Source organism: Canis lupus, chromosome 6 (assembly GCF_048164855.1).
Source record: "Canis lupus baileyi chromosome 6, mCanLup2.hap1, whole genome shotgun sequence".
Lineage (NCBI taxonomy): Eukaryota > Metazoa > Chordata > Mammalia > Carnivora > Canidae > Canis > Canis lupus.
In genome coordinates this window covers 68,430,217-68,456,898 of record NC_132843.1, presented here as the reverse complement: position 1 = coordinate 68,456,898, position 26,682 = coordinate 68,430,217, and the positions used below count along the sequence as shown (strand labels likewise).

Sequence of the window (26,682 nt, the reverse complement as noted above, 5' to 3'; positions counted from 1 at the left end):
TCTGTAAACATGATAAAAAATGTTACATTTTAGAAGACTAGAGGGCCACCAATTCCAGTCTATAACATTCTGCATTTCAAAAATTCAGACTTTGGGAACGAACTTCAAGAAAATGAAATATAAGTGCCAGGAAAAGGAGCCAATACATTTTTTGGGGGGATACATCCCCCAAATTAAGGGGTATAAGTTGTAGATCTGTGATAATAGAAAGGAGGTTATTATAATAAAGATATTCTTGGTATGGATAATATTCAAAAGGAAAAAATCGCACAGACCTGATTATAAATTACTCTTCATAAACTTTATCTTTCTGTGCTGTTTCCTGATTGACTTTTATAAATGCTGAAAGTCTGAATATGTACCATGCTAATTGCCTTACAAAACTCATAGAAACTCTAGGAAAGATATAAATCAAAGTAACTCAAGATAGGGCTTTTGTTTATGTCAGTATGAAAAAGAATATTCTTTTATGTGGCAACATTGGGCATGAAAATAATGAGGAATTAATGGTATGCTTGCTTAAAATTAAATGCTACATACCTTTATTTAAAAATTTAATAAGGAGTACATGTGCATGATTAAACAAACAAATGAGAAACAAATAAGCGGTATAAAAATTATAGATTGACAGTATAAAAATTATAGAGTGACAATTCCCACCTGCAGCTGACCCCTCAATCTCACCCTCTACAGAATCAGCCACTATTGCTCATTATTCTAGACATCATGTGGATGTATGTGTGTATGTAATTAACATTTACATTATCCCTTATTTTACAAGTGAAAACAGTTCTCTACTTTGCTATCTCTGTGTAATAATGGTCTTGAAAATTTTTTATCACTTCCTAACAATAAAGCATTATTGTTTTAGCAACTGCATAGTTTTCCATTTTAATAATATATCATATCTCTACCCCTCTGGTGATCATTATTTTTTGTCACTATGAACAGTGCAACATTGAATGTTTATTTTTTTTTTAATTTTATGATAGTCACAGAGAGAGAGAGAGAGGCAGAGACATAGGCAGAGGGAGAAGCAGGCTCCATGCACCGGGACCCCGATGTGGGATTCGATCCCAGGTCTCCAGGATCGCGCCCTGGGCCAAAGGCAGGCACCAAACCGCTGCGCCACCCAGGGATCCCTGAATGTTTAAATGTTATATGATGTATCTATTTATGTATATAGATATATGGAAAATATACCTGCTATCTGTATATGTGTGTGTACATATACATATATATATGTGTGTGTGTATATATATATGATTTCACATTTCCTTGATCCAAAACCACTTTTAACAGTCCTTTTGCTATGCTTATTTTTTTAAAAATCATGATCGTGACTATTTTATTGATCAAATTGCAGCTATAGATTGGTCATTTCTCCTATAGGATTAATCCTAACATATGATTAATAGAAAAATGCAGAAATGTATGAAAAAGGAAAGTAACTAGGGATGCCTGGGTGGCTTAGTGGCTGAGCATCTGCCTTTGGCTCAGGGTGTGATCCTGTGATCCCGTGGTCCCAGGATCGAGTCTCATATCAGGCTTCCCACAGGGAGCCTGCTTCTCCCTCTGCCTATGTCTCTGCCTGTCTCTCTGTGTCCTTCATGAATAAATAAATAAAATCTTTTTTTTTTAAAGAAAGTAAGTAGCTATGGTTACATTTCCTTATTTTCCTGTGTGTGCTTTCTTGATATAGTTGATGTAGTTGATATCATATCATAATCACTGATTTTTGTTTTTTTAAAGATTTTTAAAATTTATTTATTTGAGAGAGAGCGCTCACGAGAGAGAGCACAAGCTGAGGGAGAGGCAGAGGGAGAAGCAGACTCCCCTCAGAGCTGGAAGCCTGATGCAAGGAGATTCCAGGTCCCTGGGATCATGACCTGAGCCAAAGGCAGATGCTTAACTGATTGAGCCACCCAAGCTTCCCCTAATCACTGATTTTTACAAATATTTAACATGATCCTTATGGATATTATAAACTTGAGCTGGTTGGCATAAGATTCTGTCATTGAATAGGTTATTAATCTTTCAAATTAAAAACTAAAACAGTGTCTCAGATCTTTTAAGATGAATTTCAAAGATCCAGAAAGTCATTCCTTAATCTACGTGTCATTTGTAATGGCTACTTGTTATATTGTGCCGCTTTACCGTTGGAGAAGGTAAAAAACAATTTCGTTCATTATTCTCTAAGCAACTTGATTCAGTCATCTAACTTGTATAATTCAATATAAGATCCAACATGTGTCACTCAAACTATGAGAGAAAGAATTCAGCATGCTATATAAATACCTTGTTATTATGAGGATTTATCTCACAATTATTAGCTTATGTAAATCGCCAAAGAGACAATTTTTTCAGGGAAGCTACATGAGTAGAATAAATATTTCCATGTTTGCAAATGGCTTTCTTGCATAAAAGATAATTTTGTCAGATATAGAATCACAACTTTTTCCCATCACAACCTTGAAGATATTTCGGTATTGTCTTTTGGCTTTTGCTGTTAGGAGAAGTTTGATACTGGCCTGATTTTCCTTCCTTTATTGGTAACCTCTTTTCCATAACTGCCTCTTTTTTAATTAAAGATTTTCGTTTAATCTTACACCGGTTTCATTATTTTGTTAGTTTTTTAACCTTTGTTTAATTATATTTTTGACTATTCTATTCTAATGATTATGTTTTTCCGCCTCCGGAGACACTGATAATTTTGCGTTGTTCTTTGTTCTCACTTTTCTCTGTCTATAATTTGCCTTTTGAAATTCTTTCCACCTTTATTTTTTCTGTAATTCTGGACATTCTTTGTGTTCTGTAAACTGCAGCAATGGTTAGGATATCTATTTCAGTTCTCCTTAATTATCTTAAATACAGATTTTAATTTTACAATTATACAGTTTCTTTTCAATATTATATTGTCCTACCCATCTCTTTTTCTTTACTTAATTTAGTCTTTAGATCCCGGTGAATTCATTTTTTGTTGGTTTTAGGCTACAGATTTATAGATCTAAGGTTTTATTCTCTCCTATTGTGATTTCCAAACGTATACTGGGTTCTGCAGTATACCACTTTCAGAGATGCACTCTTCCTAGTATTCGTTCATTCACTTGGCAAATATTTATTGAGCAACTATTAAGTAGTGTCTAGATGGTTGGAATACATCAAACAAACAGACAAAAAACTAGTGAGAGATTTAACAAGGAACTAAATTACATGGCATGTTACATGTTAATTATATAGCTGTGGGGAAAAAATAGACTAGGAAAATAGACTAGGAGTGGGAGGTATAATTTTAAAGGAGTCTAAAAGATGATATCTCTTCTCCAGTTTTCCATATGACTTGCTTTCACTTTGGATCTGTGTTTCTAACCAGTGAACATAGAGGTGCCCAGAAGTTCGTTCTCCTTAATTCCATGTGGGTAGCAGGATAACAGAAGTAGAGTTGCTACCAATTAGAGCATTCCAGTCCACTTCCCTCTCCTGAGTAGAAAATCCTCCCATATTCTCCATCTATAGGCTCTGAATTGCTATAGAAACAAAGAGATAGTCTTTTCCTAGCTATTGTTCTGAGCTATCTTTGAGACAGTCCTATTGCCTTCCAGGGTTCTGCTTTTCTAATAGACTGGATTCAGGGTAAGGAACTTAACCCCAGGTCATCTTTGTAGCTGTGAGAAGATCACAGAAAGGGGGAAAATGTATTAAGAGTCCACGTTTAGGGCAAGGTCAGGCCTTCTTATAATTACTTCTTTTTGCATGTCTTCCTGTTTCACTTCAAGGTCAAATGAGGGTGTGCAAGAAATTAAGACATAAGAATGCTGCGTGGTGTCGAACAGTGGTTTTCATACTCCCTCCACACCTCACACCCCCTGAATCTTCTTTAAAGTAAACCTTATGAATTTCAAACAGATATAAAATGGATAAGTAGATCTGTGTGTGTGTGTGTGTGTGTGTGTGTGTCTGTCTGTCTGTCTGTGATGGGGCAGGGGGTGGTGGGTTGTATCCAAGGGCAGGCAGCTTGTTTCCACAGCAGGGCAGGACTTTGAGATCAGACGTATCTATATGTAAGCACTGGCTGTGCCACTTTTGATTAGCCCTTATTTGTTTTATTTAACATTTCTGAGCCTTGGCATAAATAAGTCTTAAAACACCTTTTCCAGAATGTTACTTTGGAGTCAACTGAAAAGAAGATACCCATTTTTGGATTAGCAAACTAAGGCATTGAGAGATTAAATAACATGGTTAAATCATGCAGCAAGTACATGGCATTAGTGGGTTTTAAACCCACAGAGCCTGGTACTTTTAACCTCTGACCTATATATTGTATCCTATGTTGAAAAAAAGTAGAATATATATGTTTTACCATAGGTTTTGAGTGAATTGATATCTGTTTATCTCTCCTTCCTAATGGTTAAGGATTTAGTTATAGGCTACACCTTTCTAGGTGAAGGGACTATGCTATTGTTACCTTTGAAAAATTTACAATTGGCAGAAAATTGGCTTAAAAAAGCACTGGGCTCTGATGTGCCCTCCAGCACTCTTTTACTTATAAGTTCTGAGTTAAGCAAGGTATCTCTAGCTACCTTTACCATGTGTGTGAGAAAACCTTGCATGACATTTAGGGTAAATGGCCTTACTATTTTGATGTTGAGAATATTGTTTTTAAACATGTAAATGCACATCCTTGGTTTCTTCTATTGTATATCTTTAAAAAATGAGATGCACAAATAAATGGGGAAATATAATTTGTCAAAATCAAAGAATGCATGGGAATCTAATCTCATAGTAGTGATGAATCTTAAAGATAGCAATGGCTGTTGAATTTAAAGTGCCCCTTAATGGTTTTCATGATATATTCTTTCATCTAAATGACCCGACTTCAGCTGTCATCACTCAGGGTCACTTTCTGGATAATTATATATCTTTCAGATAGGTTGACTGTCACACTCTCTTCTGTCTGACACAAGCAGTTGATGAGTTTTGCATTACTGCCCAAGGCAATAGCTAAAGCAAGCGTAGTTCCTTACACCCCAATTTCCACTAAATTGTATTAAGTATAGACATTCAGCACTTGAAAACTTTGCATTTTATGTCTTCAACCTATGCTACCTTGTGACCACCCAATACCCAATACTTGACTTTTCCTGGTCTCAGTTTTCCATGTTTGTGTAATGATGCAGTTGGAATTCTGTTGACCGTTGCAACTCTTAAATTTCCCATTGTTTAAAAACATGCAGATGCCTTAAAAATTTTCAGATGCCTTTTCTCCTTCAATTTATGGCACTTTATATTGTGAATATAGAAAAGTAATAGGCCATCTCAGACAAGATCCTGCCTAGTAATCCTCTGAGAGATGTGAAAGTAGTTCCTCCAAAACAAGAGCCTTGTTGTGAGACTTATTAAGTTTACCACTCGGAAAAGGGAGGAAATATTCTGATGGCTGCCAATGCCTCTTGGCTGTGTTAGTGAATGGTGAACTGCAAGAACTTAGAGCACTTCATTTCATGGATCACTTTATTGGTTCAAGTAGCTGTTTTTGTTCTACTGCATAATCTGCAAAGTGAGGAACATAAAAAGAAAATCTTGACTCAACTCCTTCCAACTTTAAACATGTTTTGAGTGAGGAAGTAAAATCATCCTCAATGTCACATTATTTTTATCAGTCAATAGCTGACACTTATTCTGAGTGGTACCTGAGCCATCAAAGTGACTTTTTATCAGGAAAGTGACTTTAGCTGGTTGATACTCATGGACTACTCACCCCTATGGACTAATCACCATACTAAGACTTTTAGGAGTATTTTATCACATAATCCTCATCACAATTTTTCATCTGGGGAAACGAAGGCACAGAGTTGTTTGGGGTTTTTTGTTTTTTTTTAGTAGCTTTCTCAGTAATAGAGTGTTGAAGCTAGCATTCAATCCTAGATATTTGAGCTCTAGAGCCCATAGTCTTAACCACTGTGCTATAACTGACCTTGATATACTTGAAAATAAATTTGAATGCATGTGTTTGACTTATTTTAGGAAAATGATTAGAAATCAAAGATAGTATAGCTTTTTTGGCAAATCAGATTATTAAAGTCCACCAAATTCCAACTTTCTAAAATGCAGAAAAATTTAATTTTTGCATTTATTTTGTCATATTACTTTTAGGGTGGTTTGACGAGAGATGAATTATATAGTTTTTTCTTTATCATTTTACTGCTTATAGTGTTAAACAATTGTTTAATGATATTTGTTAAAGAAGATAAGGCGAATTTTCCTTAGGACCATGGATGATAGGCATAAGGACTGCTGCCATGGACTTTTGTGGTATAGAGGAGAGAGATTGGGTTCAACTCTGAATACAGGACAAAGTGGGAATTTACAGCCAAGGATCAGGGAAGGAGTCAGTGGATAGACAATTACTAAAAGAAAATATTAAGAGTAAGGGAGAATTTGAGCTAAAACAACTATTGAAATTCTTGCTAAAGGCCTGTTGGATGATCAGATGTCACCTTGGCAATGGTGGAGAATGAAGAACCCAATCAGATATGGAGAATGATCAGATATTTAGGATGGGGAATTCTGTCTAAACTGACTTAGCAGGATTCGTGCTAGAAATGGACTTTATAAAGAAGGACACAGAATCCCCAAGATTTAGTCAAAAACAAGAGCTCCAAAGAGCCTGACCTGGTCAATGATACACTTTTATTTATTGTTTGGTTTGGTTTGTGTTTTGCCTTTTAAGTAAACTCTATGCCTAGCATGGTGCTTAAACTCATGACCCCAAGATCAAGAATTGCATGCTTTACTGACTGAGCCAACCAGGCCCCCTATTTATTGCTTTTATAGTTTCTTATTTGACACTATGTATGATCAAGAATATGACATCAAATTATAATGAAATTTCTACAGAAAAATTCTTTTAACAATAACCATTAAAAGTATGATTTCCAGGAAATGCATTATTATCATAGAAGTTCAAATCATCGTTTTATAATCTGTCTCAAAACATGGGAAAACCAGGGGCATCTATGGCTCAGTGGGTTAAGCGTCCAATTCTTGCTCTTGGTTCAGATCATGATCTTATGGTGGGGCTCTGCTCTGGGTAAGACTCCTTCTCTCTCTCTTCCCGCTTCTGCCCAAGCCTGCCTCCTCTCCCTCCCATGTGTGCTCACATGCTTGTGGTCTTGCTCTTTCTCTTAAAAAAAAAGGGGGGGAGAGAACTTGTCACTCACATTTTCTTTCTTTTTTTTTTTTTTGCTAAAAAGTAATTTCCCATTTCTTTAATGTTGTTGGATCACTTTTCTCCTTTCTTGGGATAAAGGGAAAATCAGATAATAGGCAGTTAAATAGCACACGAATTTGCAGCCATTTATAGAAATATTTCATTACGCCTTGAATAGATCTTGTTTATTGGCTTCAGCTCCAGATAAAATAGTTGGCCAACATTTAGTGGTCATGTTTTATCAAAAATGCATGTCTTTATGGGGCCCCTGGGTGGTTCAGTCAGTTGAGTGTCAGACTCTTTGTTTTGACTCAGGTCAAGATCTCAAAGTCATGAGATTGAGCCCTGATGTGGGCTTCATACTCAAGGGGGAGTCTGTTTGAGATTCTCTCTCTGTCTCTCTCTCCCTCTGCCCCTCCCCCCACTCACACACAGTGACATTCTCTCTCTCTCTCTAAAATAGATAAATCTTTAAAAACACTCAAAATCAAATCTAAAACAGTTCAGTGTGCTAAGTGGCATGTGGGAACTGACAAGGACTTGAGATGAGCTGTTTCCCTTCTCCTGGTCATCCTCACTTGGGGCTCTTCTCACCAGGGGATGGCAGGCAGTGCTCCAGAACTAAAAGTATTCTTACTTCTCCCCTGGCAGGCTCTCTCTCTTCCTCCTCCTGCCCCCTCACCAAGCACATCTTTGCATGGGTGAAAAGCGGATGGGATGTACTTCCAAAGCACTAAAGAAAAAGCTGGGGAAGTTAGGAAACAATGTGCAGGTAGATTATTATTGGTTTCTGGCAAAATTCCTTTGCAAAGGGAATTTCCTCTCAACTTTGAGCTTTCGATGTAGGTTATATAAGAGAATCTTGTTAGCACAAAGTGTTTGGTAGCAACTTCATCAGATGTTCATGATTTTTAAAAGTTCAAAAACCAACTTAAGAAATGTATATAACTTCCTATAGATCTGCAACTTTACAATGTGATCTAGGATTGTATTATATAAGTTGCAACTGAGGATAGCAAGGGAGCCATCTTGTGAAATACTGTTTGAACTGCAGGCCCATGGCATCTGAGCCAAGAGGAAGTGTGATGATGTTGAAATTAAAACAAAATGTCACACAGTCCTTTGATTTAGTGACTTTAATTGACACATTTATTTCGATGCATCTATACTTTCTTTTCCAGTCTAACTAGCATAGCAACTGTTGGCAGAATGGCATGTTCAGGTATGAATTCATACCTGGTGGTTATATAACTGAGAAGAACTCTAAGTTTGAGAAACAATATCTATAGTCTTGATCCCAGATAATTAGCTCCAAGCAATTAAGAGTTTAAATCTCAGCCTTAACAGCCATCTCTTTAAAACTGAACATAGTGTTTCACTTCAATAAACCATAGTTTCCACATTCAGAGAGCGGGGACAATTAGTTGTGTTTTATCTAACCGGGTGGTGAAAGTTTAATTAAATATGCATGTGCAGGGATGAGCACTATGTCCAGCACATAGTGAGAGAGTGATGTTCAGTAAATAATAGTTTTGGCTATTATTTTTGGTGGGTAATGAAAATTATTTTACTATTTTTTATTATAGGCAATAAAAACATAGAGTAATACCATAGCCAGTCTAGACGAGGTGCTGTGATTTAGGTCGTCCTAAGTACAGAGGGCCAGAGGCAGATTTCTTTGAGGCTAATAAAGATTTCTTTCTTTCCCCCACTTACATGGGTTTACTCCCTAATTTTTTATTCTTTTTCCTAAAGAGTCCCTTCCCCCACATTATATAGCTTTAGACCCATAAACCCTGTCCCTGTCACAGGGGTATAAATCAGAATCACTTCTGCAGATATTTAAAAATACATGTGTACATTCCCTTCCCCTCTCAGTGGAAGACAATAATTTTGTTGTTCTGGGGTAGTTTTTTTTTTAAGTTTTATATGTGATTCTGATGTGCACCCTTATTTTAAACCCAATGATCTAGAAGAACAATGCACAACTCTGTGAAAGTTCTGAAATGGATACATCTTTTTATCAAGACACTATTTAATTATCTTTTAATTAGGATCATAGTTTTCTGGAGCCATGTTTTTTCTTTAGTGTTTGGTTCAATTCTTTGCTGTATAGCAGAGCTATGACTTTGACTAGTTTCTTAAAAAAGACCAGATGTGATTATCATTTCACTTCGATTTCTGAAAGACTTGCTCTTTTTTAAGTTGCTAAGTGAGCGCACCCTGAACTTATATTCTTTTTCTCGCCTACTTCTGACATCTTATTCTTATGCCCTATGATATTAATGCTTTTTCTGCATCTAAGATAGTTTAAATTGTTTTGTATTAGAATAATATTTTAATTATTATTGTTAGAGGTAATTTTTAAAATACCGTTTGCACAGATCAAGAACTTCTCTTTTCCTTGTCAATCCTGAATAAAATTAAAAGCAATATAAAAAAATAGTACTGTAGAATTATTTAGATCTGAGTACATCTATTTCATTAAAATATGAGGCATTAATGAAAGCCCATAGATAATTATTTTTCATCCAACCAATTTTCTTGAAATCTGCTCTAAGCAAAGCACAACATGAGGCATGTAAAAAAAGAAAAAAAAATTAACACAAAGTCCAAAGGAGTTTATCAGCAAGAAGAGGGGTAAAAGCATGTCATTAAATGGCGAGAATTCATGTTAGAGTGATACAGAATTCCTCCAAAGGCAATAGAAGGAACTATGTTTGCTGAGAGAAATCAGGGTCCCACCTGGTTGGAGGGGTAAAGGAATGGCCGGTATTAGTAGAGGGAACAGAAAGGACAGACAGGATTTCAACATGATAATTGAAGGGCCAAATTGGTACCACCATTGGAATAAACAGCATAAAACATATAAAGAACAGAAACGTCTGTTCATTTTCTTCAACAATTATGACTCTGGTGTTACTGGAAGGTAGGACAATTGTATAACAAGGAATCCTGAGAAATAAGGAGTGGTGATTTGTATGGGATATACACGTTTAATAGGAACACCAAGACTGAAGCTGCTGTGCTTTGGGGAGAACGAACTATTTTGAGATGGATTTGGGTGAGAAAAGGCCACTTTCTGGCTGTTTGGAGGCCTTGATGCAGTGGCAGTAGAACTGTTAAGCAGGGAAGGGAACCCAAGAGTGGTGCTGAAGGGCTCCACCTCACTGCCTACAAAGTTCTGTGGCTTTAGGATTTGGGCACGAGGGAGATTTGAGAACTCCGACTGTGCGGTGATTGATTTAAGCCCTAACAGGTTGTGTGAGGTTGTGAATGTCGCAGGGGGAGGAGTGTAGTCCAGATGACAGATTTCAGGGGTCCTCTCACACATTTGATGTGGGAGAGTGGGGGCTGGGGAAGGCCTAGGATAAGACATATATATACAAAAACTTTGTAGAACAGCCTGAGCTACTGTAGAATGGGATGGAACAAAACAGAAAAGAGCAGAATAACATACTGTTTTCTTTAAAAGATCACGTGTAGGTTGGAAATGGAGTAATTATTCAATTGAAGTGTTAAGTAAATTGATCACTCTTCTGGAGGGACAAATATTTCACCCTGTATGAAAATCCATACCATGCAGATGAAAGACACAAAGAGGTTAACTGAACTGAACCACTTTCTTACTGAGCCCTCCTGATGATGTTTCTTCCTTTGCCTTGAATGCACACCCTCCCCTCACCCACTCTTTACCTGGCTCACCCTTGAGAATCTATCATTACTTAGGTTAGATATTAATTTCTTCAGGAAGTCTTCCTACAGTAGCTCAAGCTGTTCTCTAAAGTTCTTGTATATGTCTTGATCAGATAACTTACAGGTCTCTCATATTTCCCTTAATATTTTAAATAAATCATTTTCCATTTCATTTAGCATATTTGAGGTAGTGCTCAAATACTATAATGCTCTTGATTTCTGCATATTTATCATGCCTTCATCTATTTTGCTGAGCTTTTCTCTATACAATTTTCAGTATTCCCCTGTATTTACTGGATATTTAATTCCACCCACAACTAATATATTTGTCTTTCTTTTTATAATAATTATTCCTCTTATATGTTTACTGCCATTACACGTGCTAGAACTTTCCGAATAATACTACTTAATAGTTGTAAAATGGATGTCCTTGTCCCCCCTAGATTTTAAGGGAATTCCTCTTGTGCTTTAATATTATGATATTAACTGTTTTGAGATAGACTTCTGTGTCACGATAAGACAATTTTCTATTTCTAGCTTTCAGAGAACTATAAGAAATGGTGTAGAATATTGTCCAATGTCTTTTTGTTTTATAAATGTAATGTATATATAGAAATTCTTTTTTATTATTGTGCAGTATTTCAAATAGTAGAAATGTCTACAAAGAATTATATTGTACACAACCATCTATTCATCTACTTTCATCAAATCTAACATTGCTTCATGCTGTTTCTGTTTTTTTTTTTTAATTTCTATTTATTTATGATAGTCACAGAGAGAGAGAGGAGAGAGAGAGAGAGGCAGAGACACAGGCAGAGGGAGAAGCAGGCTCCATGCACCAGGAGCCCGATGTGGGACTCAATCCCGGGTCTCCAGGATCGCGCCCTGGGCCAAAGGCAGGCGCCAAACCGCTGCGCCACCCAGGGATCCCCTGTTTTTACTGTTTTTGAATGAAACAATATAGGAAGTTGAAGGCCCTTTATTACCCTTCCCAGTCTCACCAGGTAGCCAACTCCACACACCCATTCATTAGCATTCATTGACCCCTTGATCTTTTCTACCCCTTTGGCAGATACCCATGCTTCCAGATATGTTTGAATCTATTTCTGAGCTTTCAGTTCTGTTTTGCTTGGTCTGCCTCTCCCTGTCCAGTACCCCATTGTCCTAATCATACTGTTTTTTAATACCTACAGTAGGTTTCGATATCATGTATGACAAACCTTCCCAGATCATTTCTCTCCCCAAATATTCAAATATTTCTTAGCTATTGCTGGCCCTTTACCTTCTTACAGATTTTTATAAAAGTTCATAAAATTCCACTGAAAACTCTTTCAAAATATCTATTGCAATTATATTATATTTAGCATAAATTTAGTAACATTAACATACAATATTTCTTCATCTCTTCAGGTTTCTTTTTATGTCATTTATTTTGCAACTTTTTTGGTAATTTTATCCATAAAATAATTATGTGTTATTTATGATATTTATTCTTAGCTATTTTGGTTGTTTCTGGGAGCATAGGAGTATTGTGGTATATGTGATTAGAGCCCAGACATTGGACCTAAAATACCTGGGTTTGAATTCCAGGTCTCCCACTTCATTAGCTATGTATCTTTGGGAAAATGACTTAACCTCTCTATGCTTCAGTTTCCTCATTAGCAAAATGAGAATATTAATACCTACCCCACAGTGGTTATTATGAGTATTTAGGGGATTAAAATCTTTATTACTTGTAAGAGTGCCTAGCACATAATAATCACATGCAAATTATTGTTATTATTGTTGTTTCTCTTTGAATCTAGAAAACTTCTTGGCCTTATTTTTTTCTTGGCTTTATTATATAGAAAAGTATATCATCTAAAAAACAGTAATAGCTTCAACTTTTATTTTCTCATTTTACATCTTCTTTTAAGCCTATAGCATTGACCTACAATAGACTATAACGGAGAAGCCATGAGGATGATGTATTTGTCATGATCCTTATCTTAAAATCAGTGCTTTCAAGCTTCATCTTAAGTATAAGGCAGCTATTATTTTTTTAACTTAAAATCATGTTAATATAATTTCTTCCAATTCTTTTTTTTTTTTTTTTTTTTTTTTTTTTTTTTTTTTTTTTTTTTTAATTTCTTCCAATTCTTATTTGCTAAAAGTTCTATCATCAATGGGTATTCAATTTTATCAAATGCTTTTTCTGCATCCTTACATCTATAAAGCTTTCCAGATTACACTCAGGCTCCCTCAGGTCTATAATTTTTTAATCTCATTAGCCTTAAGAGTACATTCAGACTTAAATTTTGTGATTGATATTAATATTGTTATGTTGACTTTCTTTGGATAAGGATTTGCTGACAAATCTTTTTTCATCCCTTTATTTTCATCTGATCTGTGATATTTATAGAAATTCTAATCTCTGAGTTTAATGTATTTACATAAATAGTGATTGTTTATATATTTGGATTTAAATATATAAATAGTGATTGTTTATATATTTGGATTTTTTCTTGTTTATGTCACCCTCTTTCTTTGTCCTTTTTTCGTTACTCTCCTACTCTTTTGTTGGAATGCTAGTAGTTACCATTCTTCTTCTTTTTTTTTTTTTTTTTCTTTTTTTTAAAGGGAAGCCTGGGTGTCTCAGTAGTTAAGCATCTGCCTTGGGCTCAGGGAGTGATCCTGGAGTCCTGGGATCGAGTCCCACCCACATCAGACTCCCTTCAGGGAGTCTGCTTCTCCCTCTGCCTATGTCTTTGCCTCTTTCTTTCTCTCTCTCTACGTGTCTCTCATGAATAAATAAATAAAATCTAAAAAAAAGTTTTAACGACTTTATTTATTTATTCATGAGAGACACACAGAGATAGGCAGACACATAGGCAGAGGGAGAAGCAGGCTCCCTGCAAGGGAGCCCGATGTGAGACTCGATCCCAGAACTCCAGGATCACGCCCTGAGCCCAAGGCAGATGCTCAACCGCTGAGCCACCCAGGCGTTCCATTACCATTATTCTTGAACACATTTTTGGCTATTGCTTTATATCGCTAACATTTTAGCTAAACTGCTTATTTATTGAACTTCCCCATTCTCCCATCCATCTTGTTACTATTGAGTACTGTTAACTTACAGTGTTTGTGTGCATTTTCATGTATGTGCACGTATTTCGCAGTTAATAGTTGACTATATTTTCTGATATTTTTTTCCACTTTCATGCCCACTTCTGTTTCTCTTATGCTATGATTTCCTTCTGGGTTCTGTTTCTTCTTTCTGATGTATATAATTTCCCAAGCACACCTAGATAGTGATTTTAGAAAGAGTTCTCTGGGGGTGGTTTCTTTGGACTTTGTATATCTGGAAAATGCTAAAATAGGACCTTTCATTCTTCTTTGATACTTTAGCTAAATATAAAGTTTCAGAATAATGGTTATGTTTTATTAGCACTTTGAAGATATCAGACTCCATTATTTTCCAGTGACTGTTCTTGCTCATGTATTGTTCCTTTATAAATCTTTTCCCTGATAGCTTTTTAGATGTTATCTTTATTTGTATGTTCTTTGATTTTCTGTGATGTGTCTAGGCATGGGTATATATTTATTTAGCATATTTAACACTAAGAGTACACTTTCAATATGAGTCCACAGGTCTTCAATTCTTGAGTTCTCAGCTAACAGTATATTAAATATTGTTTCCTTGCTAGTCTTTCCATTTTCTCCTCCTAGAACTCATATATAATTGTTGAGGTCTCTTTGTCCTTCTTGTCTCTGATCTCTTAATATTTCTTTACGGTTTTATTTTAAATCCCTTTTCCTTTGTGTTAAGTTCTATGTGAATTATTCAGTATCACCTTCAAATTCATCAGTCCTTCCTTCACCCATATCAGTCCATTTCATCCATTTTATTTCCCTAAAAGAAGTTAATATGATTCATTCCCAAGATTTCTCATTTATTCCTTTTCTTATCTACCTATTTATATTTTTGTGCCGATTTATCGCATAATATTAATAAAAATTTTATTATTTTTTTTAATCTACCTCTTTCAAAATTTAGCTCAGAGTGTCCCTTGAAGTTATTTTCATTTGGAGTAAATTCCTGCTGCAGGTGTTGATTGTGTTTGTGTTTCTTAGCATTTGATTTATTTATGGACTTCTTATTCAGAGGCTCATGTTGAGTAGGATGGTTTGTATTTCTTTCTCTTTTTCTTTATCTCCTCACTCTTCATTTGTCCTTGGGTCTTTGCTGAATTTCCTGATACAGTACATTAACATTTATTGTCCCAGTAGGAAATTATTTCAGGCTTTCCTTGCGTCTATTCTGGTTTTAGTACTTAAATGCTGCATATAGCGAACAGTTATGGCCTCTTTCTAGATTCAGCATGTGAATAGACCTACCTTCATTTCAGATCAAAGTAAACATGGAATTAAACTTCTGCTTTTTAAGTGCAATGTTTTAATGGGATATTTCTCATACACACACTGTCATTCTTAGTTTTCTGTGTAGTAAGTCTTTATCCATTTATGTACCTTCACTAATATTTAAAGAAAAGTTGGTAGGGGTGACTGGCTGGTTCAGTGGGTGGATCTCAGGGTTGTGAGTTTGAGCACTGACTTGGGTGTAAAGATTACTTAAAGATAAAATCTTTTTTAAAAAGTTGGTAGATAACATATTTATTTGATTTTATTAAGAATTTGGAGTTTTTTTAATTCTAGTGTTTTCTTCATCTTTCTGTCCTAGGTATCTAGCACAGTAAATGGCATGTAATTATTATTAAATAGTTTGTCATTGAACAGAATTAAATCATACTGTTTGCTGTGATGATATTTGATTTCTACTTTCTTGCATGTAACTTAGTGCTTAATGATATAGAATTGGTCAGAGTAAAATAGTAGAATGCAGTATTTTTCTTACCTAAATTTTCTCTCCATGGGGTTGGAGTAATAGAGTCCTACATCCTAATTTTTTTATCAGAATTACTTAGATATTTTTAATGTGTTTAATTCTAGAAGGATCCACATAAATTCAATTTCAAATTATTGCTTTTACAATTACTTCAATAATGTAATCACAAACTACAGTCTTCACATTATTATTTTTTTTACAGTCTCCACATTAAATGCTGGCTAAGAGAGTAAAGATTTTCATGAACTATGTATTAGTCAAGTAAAACTCTTAAATCTGGAGTATATACACTACAACTGATGAGTCCAAATAGTTTAACTGTGTTACTTACTACCAGTAAGTCTCACTCAGAGAGGGTAGAAAGACTACTGTTATCCCAAAATATTGCTTATTACTCATTTAGCCTGACATTTTCCAATGGAAACACAATTGTTTTTTGAAGTTGGCCAGTTGACCGGCTTTTAGTAAATCTCAAATACACAAAGCCAGTAATGTACTTGGGGTTTATCAATTTATCATTATGAATATTTGATATTTCTCCACAAAAGATGTATCTTTAATAGTCCAAGTTTTACATAATAGTGATGGAAGGCTAAATTAGAATATCTCAAATCACAAATGCAAATATGATAGATTCAGTCCAACTTAAGGCCTGAAAATAAAATGAAAGCTTGGCTCTTTGACCAAGAGGAGCCCTAGGAAGACTCATAACAGAGGTGTTTGGGTCTCTCTTCACTGCCTCTTGGCAAAAGCATTTAGCCTTTATTACATAGAATTTATGCTCTTCTTTTGACATACAGCATCATTATATTTTTTGCATAGCCATATTTATCTTTAACTTTTTAATAATTCTGTCCTAGAAGTTGTGCTTAAAGAGTCATTCTCCTGCTATATTTTTATAGTATTTTATGGTCATATTCTCTTTATATTTTATGATATAATCTATTCAAAATTATTTAGTGTATAATGTAAGGTAAGGACATCATTTATTTACAAGAAGCCTACAGTTTATCCCGTTCCTAGTTACTGGATGATCAACTCCTTCTATATTGATTTGAAATATATTTATCAACTATTCATTTACATGCTGGGGTCCTTTTCTATGCTTTCTATTGTTTTACACTCTTAATTTGCCACAAGTTTTAATTGTTAAAACTATAGCTAACATCTTTTTTAATTTGGAGGTAAACTTTGCCTCACATTAGTCTTTTAAAATATTTATTGACTATTATTGTTAATTTTATTCCAGATGAATTTTAGAGTCATCTCTTAAGTTGTAAAATGTTTAAAACTATGGAATTTTATTGCAAAAATAGTAAATTTATTAATTAGTGGGAGAGAAGTTTAATTTTTTTATTAGTGCCCACACAGAGATATTCTATTTCTCTGTATTTTTTCTTTACCCTCCTTATAAAGTATTGTGAGTTTTTTAGGTCTATGTGCCAGTCAACCAGTGAAGAAATACTAATTGATTGCCAATTTTGGACTAATTAATAAGTCAGGAAGATTTTGGAATCATAGTTGTAAAAATATATAAAAAATAACAAATCAACTTCTACACTCATGGAACTCAAAGTCAAGTACAGAATACAGACATTAAATGAACTCTTACAAATAATTAAGTGATTGCTAAATGTGCACAGTGCATGAACAAGTGTATTATTTATTTGTAATATTAGTAAATGATCCCAGAAAATGGCCTGTTCACTTGAGATTATTCAAGTCAGAGTGGTACGTTTGGGTCTCCTGCTAGATGATCCACTTAAAATGGACTTAAAGTAGCTTTTCAGGAAAGGCCCTTCCCTTAGAATGATGTGAAGCAGCAATGATAGCTGTTCTAGTGATATACTCACCTAAATATTAAGAGTGGACCTATAGGCTTTGGCTTGGCTTCCCTCCAGGTCTCTGGCATAGACAACATATAGTCTCTTAAATTTCACTGTATTTTATTCTGTAGTATATTGGTAAACATTAGGTAATGGGAGGGGAACCATAAATTATAGTGCTTGCCAATTTCTGTGGTATAAATATTCCTACTAGAGCTGATTCCAAGCTACTAATGTGAAGTCAGCTGACTTGTAAAACCCCTGAAGATTAATAGTTTATCTCTCAAGGTTGAGCCCTAGTATATACTATTGGAACCTGCCTCCTCAACCCCTAACGTCCTATCCTCTGGTTTCTGCCTAATGCCACCTCCTCCAAAGTCATGTCTCATCCCTGGTCAGTCTTGTCTATTCCCCCAAGCTCTTTGGAAGCCGCTCCTTTTCCTCTCTAATTTTGCATATTTTATGCTATAAACTGAACTCTGCTCTTCTCAGGGGATACATTTTCTTGTGTATACCTTAATTTAGGAGTTAAAAGAAAACAAAACTTAATACTGCTTCTTTAACCTTTTCTTCTTGCTGTAACAAGAAGAAAATCCATTTCACCTTGAGGCAATGAAGATGCTGCTAATGCATCAGGGAGAGTCAGGAAATCCAGACAATCACAAGGATTAATATTCTAAAAGCTTAGCATACTGCTTAGAATCAATGGATACCTTTGATAAATCCATTGATAGTATCAAGTCATTTAACCAGTGCCCTTTGATTGGTTAGAATGTGTAGTAAATCTGTGGAGGGAAGTCTGGTCTTATTTTACATAGAGAAGAGAGGGAAGAAAGCACAAGGAACCATCCTCTGAAGAGCCATTTCATTCTTTCACCCAGGGAAATGTTTGGGGAGTTATAGGCATTCCCTTTATGTCAGAAAACTGCTGGGTCTCTGTATCTGTATGTCCATGCGAAGTGGTCAGTGTGTAAAGGATGTCACCTAGGAGGCACAGATTCATCATAAAGCTCAGTATGATGGTAATGAAAGACATACTTGGAAGGCAAAACAGAAGACATGCAGAGAAGATTCATATCATGATGCTTCATTCCTACTCCCTCAGTCTCTCGTATGCTAACTTTGACGTGGAGGTAGTAAAAATGAAGTACAGAGATGCCACAAGGAACCGGTCTCCATTTTTTTGATCAATGAAAGGTAGATTGGCTTTCCTTATATCCTGAAGTCTCCTTGAATTTTGGGTCATTGCACTGGTGATGTAAACAGGCTTTCTGAGAAATCCTCTGTCAGCTTTTCTGAAAGATGTTCCAGTGGCCTCCAGGCTGATTCTGAGTCAATGATGGATGAAAACTTGGAGCCTTTGTTTCTTACGCCCCTTTAACTTAAGTGGAGCAGATCAAATTGAGCTCTCTGATGGCTAGAATTTTATTTTTGAAACAGTAGAGCCTATTTAAAGCAATGCCACAATCAGAATTTTTTTTTAAGTTGTATTATTACCGATCAATCTATCACAGCTGCTAAATCAGGAAACAAATGGGTGAGCTCTGGCATGCTGCCCCGGCCAACTGCTCTGTCCCATAGAACCAAGGGGCCTGGACAAATCAGAAGCATAGCTCCTGGCTTGTTTTATTAACACTGTTGCTCAAAACACTCAGACAAACTCACCACAAGAGAAGCCAATAACTCAAGAGTTATTGGGGGGTTGGAAAAAAGAAAGGCAGAAATTTATTTCAGGTGCCGTCAACCAGAGGAATGGCAGGTTTAAGTCTTAACAACTGACTTCTCCACCAGTAAGATGGACACCTAGAGTTTTATAAGGAATGATTAAGGGTAGGGGATTACATTCAGGAGACCAGGCAGAGATGAATGATCATGGGTGAGGGTCAGTAGGTGTTCAACCTATGGTCATGGGCAGGGAAAGGGGACCCGTGGGGTGAAGTCTTTAGGCATTCCATTGCTATCAGTGCTTTTCTGGTCTGGTGGTTGGAATGTTTAAAAATGGTAGTAAGAAATAAGCACAATGTATTTTAGTTAAATCATGATTTAAGCAATCTTGTCTATTTCTGGTTTTAACTATTGGAGTCTACAGTTGAGCAAGAGGGCTCACTGACAGTATCCTTTATCTTTCATTTCTGACCCTTCCTAGAGGTAGGTTACTTCTTATGGATATGACTCTGAAGACATTTGTCCTCTTAATCGAAAAGAGAAAATGGGATGGAATAGGATAACTCAGATGTTGGCCCTACTTCAGACCATGTAGTTATTCATCTGGAGAAGCAACAAAGAACAGGGTTGGATCTTAGCAAGACTCTCTGGAATGGTCAAAGAACCCATGTCAAAACAGCCTACCCTGCTGATTTAGCAAACCTTTCTTGTTTTTACTACTCTACTAATTGATGTTAGAATAGAGGACAGGGTTTAGATTCTTGAGTTCCATTCCTGGATAGCATTCAGAAATGATACACTGTCCCAGATAGTTCAGCTTAAAATTTTTCCTTTAAAATTACCTTGATACAGGATTTCTGGGCCCTTTTCACACTTGCCCTGGATGGATCCTTTGCACATATTGCTCTGGTGTTCAGCACTCCAAGGCATTAGTAGATAAGAACAGATGGGAGGTAAATGAGTTAAATGTGTAGACGCCATATATGAAAAGTTGCCTTCCTCTATCCATGCTATTTTGTCAATGCTCCTTCTCAATAAATGACAATGAAAGCTCTATAGTTAACAGTATCTCTCAGTATAGAGATACAGAAAGAAATTTAATGAAAATATTGGCTTTACTGCATGTGTTACCCCCTGGTTTTCATCATCTATTTTAATTGGAACATTAGCTATACTTTGTAGATTGTTGAAATATTTTCTTATTTGCTTATTGCTTATTTTACATTAAAATATATTTAAAAGGGATTCTTAACTAGTTGAAACCTATGAGTAATATCTTTTGATATTGGGGAATTTCTGAATTACTCTTGAGGTTGTTAAAAAACAAAAGTTAACTGAGTAAATTTGAAGATCTAGTTGGCTTTATTAAATGATTCATCAATTAGGCAGTATGCCCTCTAGTGAGCAGAGGGGAGCTCCGAGGAATCATACAGCAAGCAACATTTTTAAAAATAAGGGTGGGGCAAGAAAGTTATTAATCTAAGAAAAGGGTCTTCCAGGCAAGGTAGCTTTCCCTGAGAGGGAAGAACAGGGGGTCTTACGAAGCAGATCCATCTCATCTTCCTTTGGGGGAGAGGGTGATGGAGAAGGCCAATGTGGCTCTGATAGGATCATTCCTAACCGACTGGTTAAGGTTAAGACTAAGACTGCATTTATGGGTGAAGTTGAAACTGCAGCTAGATGAGCTATTAATCCCCAGTTTGGGGATTTAGCCTAAGTGGTGCCATTTTCGGTCTATGGTTTTGTAGCTGGGGCACGGGAGTGCAAGAGCATCTGGCTCCAGGGGTCCCAAACAGACCAGGATCAGGCGCTCACTGCTGACAAAATCCAAAGGCAGGGAGACGAGTGGTGGTGAAACCAGAAAGGAATTTATTTCAGTGAGGTCAACACCAGGAAGACAGAGGACTAGCCTTCTCAAAGACTGTCTCCAAAACACCACTAATACTTACAGGTTTATGTGGGAAATGTGGGACAAAGGTAGGTGGGTGTATGCAGGAAGGTAGTGAAGGTTAAATCCATCCTTGTTTTGGAGTCAGTTATGGGCAGAGTCTTGCTGGCTCAGGGCAGACTTTATGGCTTGAGGGGGTAGTTTCTGTCTTCCACTTGTGCCAAGCCCCAAACTGGAAAGAAGAAACCAACCAGAAAGTTTGAGGTCAAAATGGATATAGCCCAAGTCCTTTTTCAGTTGTCTTGTTTTCTTTTTAACAAGATCATATGTTTTAAACTATTACTCATTTATAAACAACTGAAAACAATTTTTTTTTTGTATTTAGGATTTGGAAATATTTCACCGCGCACAGAAGGGGGAAAAATATTCTGTATCATCTATGCCTTACTGGGAATTCCCCTCTTTGGTTTTTTGTTGGCTGGAGTTGGTGATCAACTAGGGACCATATTTGGAAAAGGAATTGCAAAAGTGGAAGATACGTTTATTGTAAGTATAATAGCCTTTTAACTACATATGTTGTTTAATTTTTTTCAATTAAACTTTTCTGTCACCTCAGATATGTTAGGCAATCAAGTTATTGGGTTTTCCGTAACCTTTTATGTGTACCTCTCTTAGCATGAAACTCACTTTATTTTTATACTTAATTTGAATGAGTAAATTAGTGCATGGGAAAAATCCCCAAATATGCAGAAATGAAATAGAAATCTGACAATCCTTGGTTCCAATTCCAGAAGTCTTGTCTTGCTGTATTCTCTTAACCTAGTTATTTTACCCTGAAATCTCCATTTTGTTATTTGTGTAATGTGAATAATGGTACTGGCAATGGAGGCATCACTTTGAGAGTTAGAGATAATGAATAAAAGCTTGGGGCGCTTGAATGGCTGAGTCAGTTGACTGTCAGACTCTTGGTTTCACCTAAGGTCATGATCTCAGTGTTGTGAGATGGAACCCTGAGACGGGCTCCCCCAAGCTTAGGACAGTATCTGCTTAAGATTCCCTCTTCCTCTCCCTCCCCTTCTGCCTCCCCACCCCAACTTATCCCCATTTATGTACATGCTCTCTGTCTCCCTCTTTCTCTCTCAAATAAATAAATAAATATAAAATAAATTAATTAAAGCTTAACAGCTAGTAAATGACAATGTTTTCTAATTTAAAATTTGCTTTGGTACCTTTGTTCATTGCTAGTGGCATTCTAAACTTATATAGCCCCTTTGTGAAGGACACCCTATTCAGCAAACATAATAAAGGTGATCATATAATTTAATTCAGTGATATCATTAACAGAAACTTATCTAAGGGATGTAATTCAGTACAACCAAAAGTAATCTACAAGAAGATTTTCATGGCTATATTATACTCAATAGAAAAAAAATAAGTGAAATGAAAATGCTTTTATTAGAATGGTAAATGAAAAATAGTAATAATACCACTATGATTACAAGTTTCCAGTCTTGAAGAAAAAAGTTGCATGAGAGGGTGGGATTATAAAGGACATGTTACTGCCACCTCAGCATTACAAATACATTTTATTGACTCTTCAAAGATCTTTTCATCTTTTCACAAACATTTCAACAAAGTATTTTACATTTAATTCTATTGATGAAATAAGACCACTGAGTATTGGTTTTTCAATTCATAGTTCCAGTTTTTGGCATTAGTCATGATTGATTGATTTTTTAGTTATGTTTTATTTTTAAGTTCCAAGTTCACACTCTACAGTTGGAGAAATACAGTTGGTATTTCTACAGTTGGAATGGAGTAGGTATGATTATTCTAAAATAGGAGTTTAATCCTGTTTTGGGTATTATACTTTTCTTATAGTGATATAAAAGTTATCTCCTATTTATATTAATTGACAGGGAAGATTAGTGGTATCAATATTAACTTTTTTTGCTTAAAATTTTTTTTTATTTGAGTATCATTGACACATAATGTTATGTTAGTTTCAGGTGTACGACTTAGTGATTTAACAAGTTTATGCATAATGCTATCATTTGCCCCATTGCATTGCTATTACAAAATCACTATTTTTCTTACATTGTGCCTTTCATTCCCTTGATTTACTCATTCCGTAAGTGGAAGCCTGTATCTCCTTCTCCCCTTCACCCATTTTGCCCAGTTGCCCTTCCCCTACCCCTCAGGCAACCATCAGTTTGTTCTATGTATTTACAGTTCTGATTCTGCTTTTTGTTTTTGTTTACTCATTTTATTTTGACAACAAATTTTGGGGTGCCTACTGGATGCCTGATAATGTTTTTGATGCTGTAATTACATCAGTGCATAAAATGCATCCTGTGCCCTGGTGGTGAATACATTCCAGTGGTCATGATTCCAGGCTTAGTACTATAAACACCGCTGTGAGAACTTTACAAACATGAATTCACTTAACCTTCACTTGTGCTTTAAGGATGGTGGACTAGAGAAACTTTTTTTTTTCACTTTCCACCCTATGATTTCATAGATCTTTATCTCTAGGAAATTTTCAAGTTCTAAAACTCCGTGGTTTTTATATGGTGGGAATGTGGCCTATAATTTTAATAGCAGATAGGACAGATCCAGTTACAGATGAAAAATATAGAGTGATTAGCTTCAAACGAAGATCTGGAGATAAACTACTGTATGTACAAACCTAGTATGTGAGACAGTGGAGATTCTTGATAAGAGAAGAAGGTGAAAAGACAGTTGTAGCATAGGGGTGTTGAAGATTTTTCCTTGCCCTATGTCATGTTTGATTTATCTAGTTGTACAATTTAAGGTCATGGAACACAGACACAATTCATCTGGGGAATCAACTGTGGACTTTAAGTCTGTAGGTGTTTCAGTTTAATCGGTTGAATAATGAATGATAGGAAATCAGGAGTGGGAGAAATTTTTCATAAAAATAATTTTATCAATTCTCAATACTAAATATTTAGCCCATCATTCAGTTTTGTTTATTTTCATATATTTCTAGATTATGTTTGGCCCACAATCAGTAGGATACCTATAGAATAGAAATATTTCAGAAGTAATTCAAGTAAATGAAGAATGATGTACATATGAAACTGTATTCTCAGAGCAAATGTAATTTATTTTGAAAGTATTTTACCTGTTGTAAAGGTATGTAAGGGTAAAGTAGCATCATCATTAGCATTTGATTGTTTTGAGTTATTTGTGTTATACCCAGTTTTTATAAGCCATTTGAAAATGAATTATAAAAAGAAATAAAATAACATGCTCATTTTGCTAATTTGCTGAAAAGAGTGTATTAGGTTAGCTTTGCAGGTATGCCAGTAATCAATAAATCTCAATCAGTTTCTCTCTCTTGCTTTCTTCATTCTCATCCTTAGAAGTGGAATGTTAGTCAGACCAAGATTCGCATCATCTCAACAATCATATTTATACTGTTTGGCTGTGTACTTTTTGTTGCTCTGCCCGCGATCATATTCAAGCACATAGAAGGCTGGAGTGCCCTGGATGCCATTTATTTTGTGGTCATCACTTTAACAACCATTGGATTTGGTGACTACGTTGCAGGTAAGTTTTTCCTGGCACCGACACTACTCACCTAACCCAGGTCCTTCAATTAGACTTTTCACTTGGGTTTGCAGCACAACATAGTGTCTGTCTTCATTTCCCAGGCCTGCTGTAGCCAACAAAGTGCTGAAACTGGGTGGCTTTAAACAAAAGAAATTCATCGCCTCACAGAATTTCAACATCAAAGTGACAGTAGGAACAATGGTCTCTCTGGGACCCTAGGTGGAATCCCTCCTTGTCTCTTCAGGCTTCTAGAGGAGGCCATCTGACCTTGGCCATCCTCCTCCGTTACTCCTGTCTCTGCTTTTGCGATGTCACATGGCATTCATTCTCTCCGTGTCTCTGTTGCTGTGTCCAGATATCCCTCTTCTCATATGGACACTGGTCATACTGGATGAAAAGCCCACTCTACTCCAGGATGAGTTCAGATTAACTGATTACATCTTCAGATGTTCTGAGGTACTCAGGATTAGGATTTGGGAAGACCATTTGATCTGCCACAGTGACAGAGAGACAAAAGTCGTTCTGTTACAGTGGAGATAAGCAGAAGCGTGCAGTTGAACATTTATTTTCATTCTAGGAAAGAAATGTAAGCTGCTATTTGTTCAGAATCTTATATTCCCACCCTAATTTCAGAAACCAGACAATCTGCCTCTTTTTTTTTTCTTTTAGTGTTAGACAAATTCGAGTTTAATTTATCTTTGCTCTTTTTACTTAGGCCTTTTCATGTCTCAGTTTTAAAAAACACCTGCCAACTTCAGAAGATGTTCTAACCTGCTTAAAACCTTTTCTCTAAGATATTTACCTCATTTAATTTTCAATTCTCAGGACAGTATTGTTTTTGTTAACCAATGTCCACACTTTTTATTTGTGTTTTTTGTTATTTCCTTTTCTGCGTGTCATTGCAATTGCAGTTTGCTTTATTGTTGTATCGCTTAGGTCTTAACTTCCTATTACTTTAACTCTCTCCTTACCATTTATATTATCCAATTATCATTATTGTTCTAATTCCAATTTTAAATGAATTATAATAATGGTTGTAAAACTAAGCACAGTGGTGTTCTGTCATGGATTGTTTTGCCCATTCATTCTTTTTTAGAAAATCCAATTTCAAGTATTAGAAAAACATGCTAAACACTACAGTAAGAATGTGCTTTTAAATTTTGCAGGATAAACTCACCAGCCTAATTTAATTTTAGGAGAGTTTTATACTTTCTGGCTGTTCACTGATCTTTCTTGTCTCAAACTTCTTAAATGTTTACAGAGAAAAAATATTTTGCACAGTTCTATAGAATCTCAGAGAAGGCTGAGAGTTTATCTGTTTCTATTGATTTGTTAATTATTGTTTAATCTGGCAAAGCCCAAATTCCCATTGAAGGTGGAAATATTTCCATGAAGGAAGCTTTGCTTTTGGTCAAAAATACTGTGCACACATCTCTGTACTGATGGAGGCCCCAGAAGGGGAGAATGCATCACTTTGCTGGAAATCCTTTAGTTTTCTAATTAGCAAAATGTAGCAAGAAGAATATCATATATTTCTAGCTCTTTATAACTTCTGCCCTAAAACATCTATTTTTCTACCTCTCATTGAAGGTGTATGATTGACTTAAGTAGAAGTGGCAAGTGCATTAATGTAAAAGAAAGTAAGACACAATGAGATGATAACAAGATTCAGACCTGGGATACGTTAACCTTGGCCTCTTGCACCACTTTATAAATATCATGAATAAAGTCTTACAACAGCTGTGGAATATAGAGGTATTTAATGAGTAGTCTAAGGCCAACAGCCTTGCACTGCATGTGTTATTTTAATTTTTTACAGTAATGTGACATTTTATTCATTTATTTTTCAGCTTTCTTGAGATATAATTGAAAATAAAATTATAAGATATTAAAAGTGCACACCATGGTGATTTGATATATGTATACATTATAA

The 26,682-nt window shown here is 35.7% G+C and overlaps 1 protein-coding gene across 12 annotated transcripts in view; it reads left to right on the top strand.

Moving 5' to 3' along the window:
• Positions 1 to 26,682, top strand: part of KCNK2 (potassium two pore domain channel subfamily K member 2) — a 198,645-nt gene that overhangs the window by 118,709 nt on the left and 53,254 nt on the right. For all 12 annotated transcript variants that reach the window (XM_072831059.1, XM_072831056.1, XM_072831062.1 and 9 more), the window contains 2 exons: positions 21,556 to 21,716; positions 24,560 to 24,746. In XM_072831059.1, the coding sequence (XP_072687160.1) occupies positions 21,556 to 21,716; positions 24,560 to 24,746 (348 nt within the window). The remainder of the gene's footprint in view (positions 1 to 21,555; positions 21,717 to 24,559; positions 24,747 to 26,682) is intronic.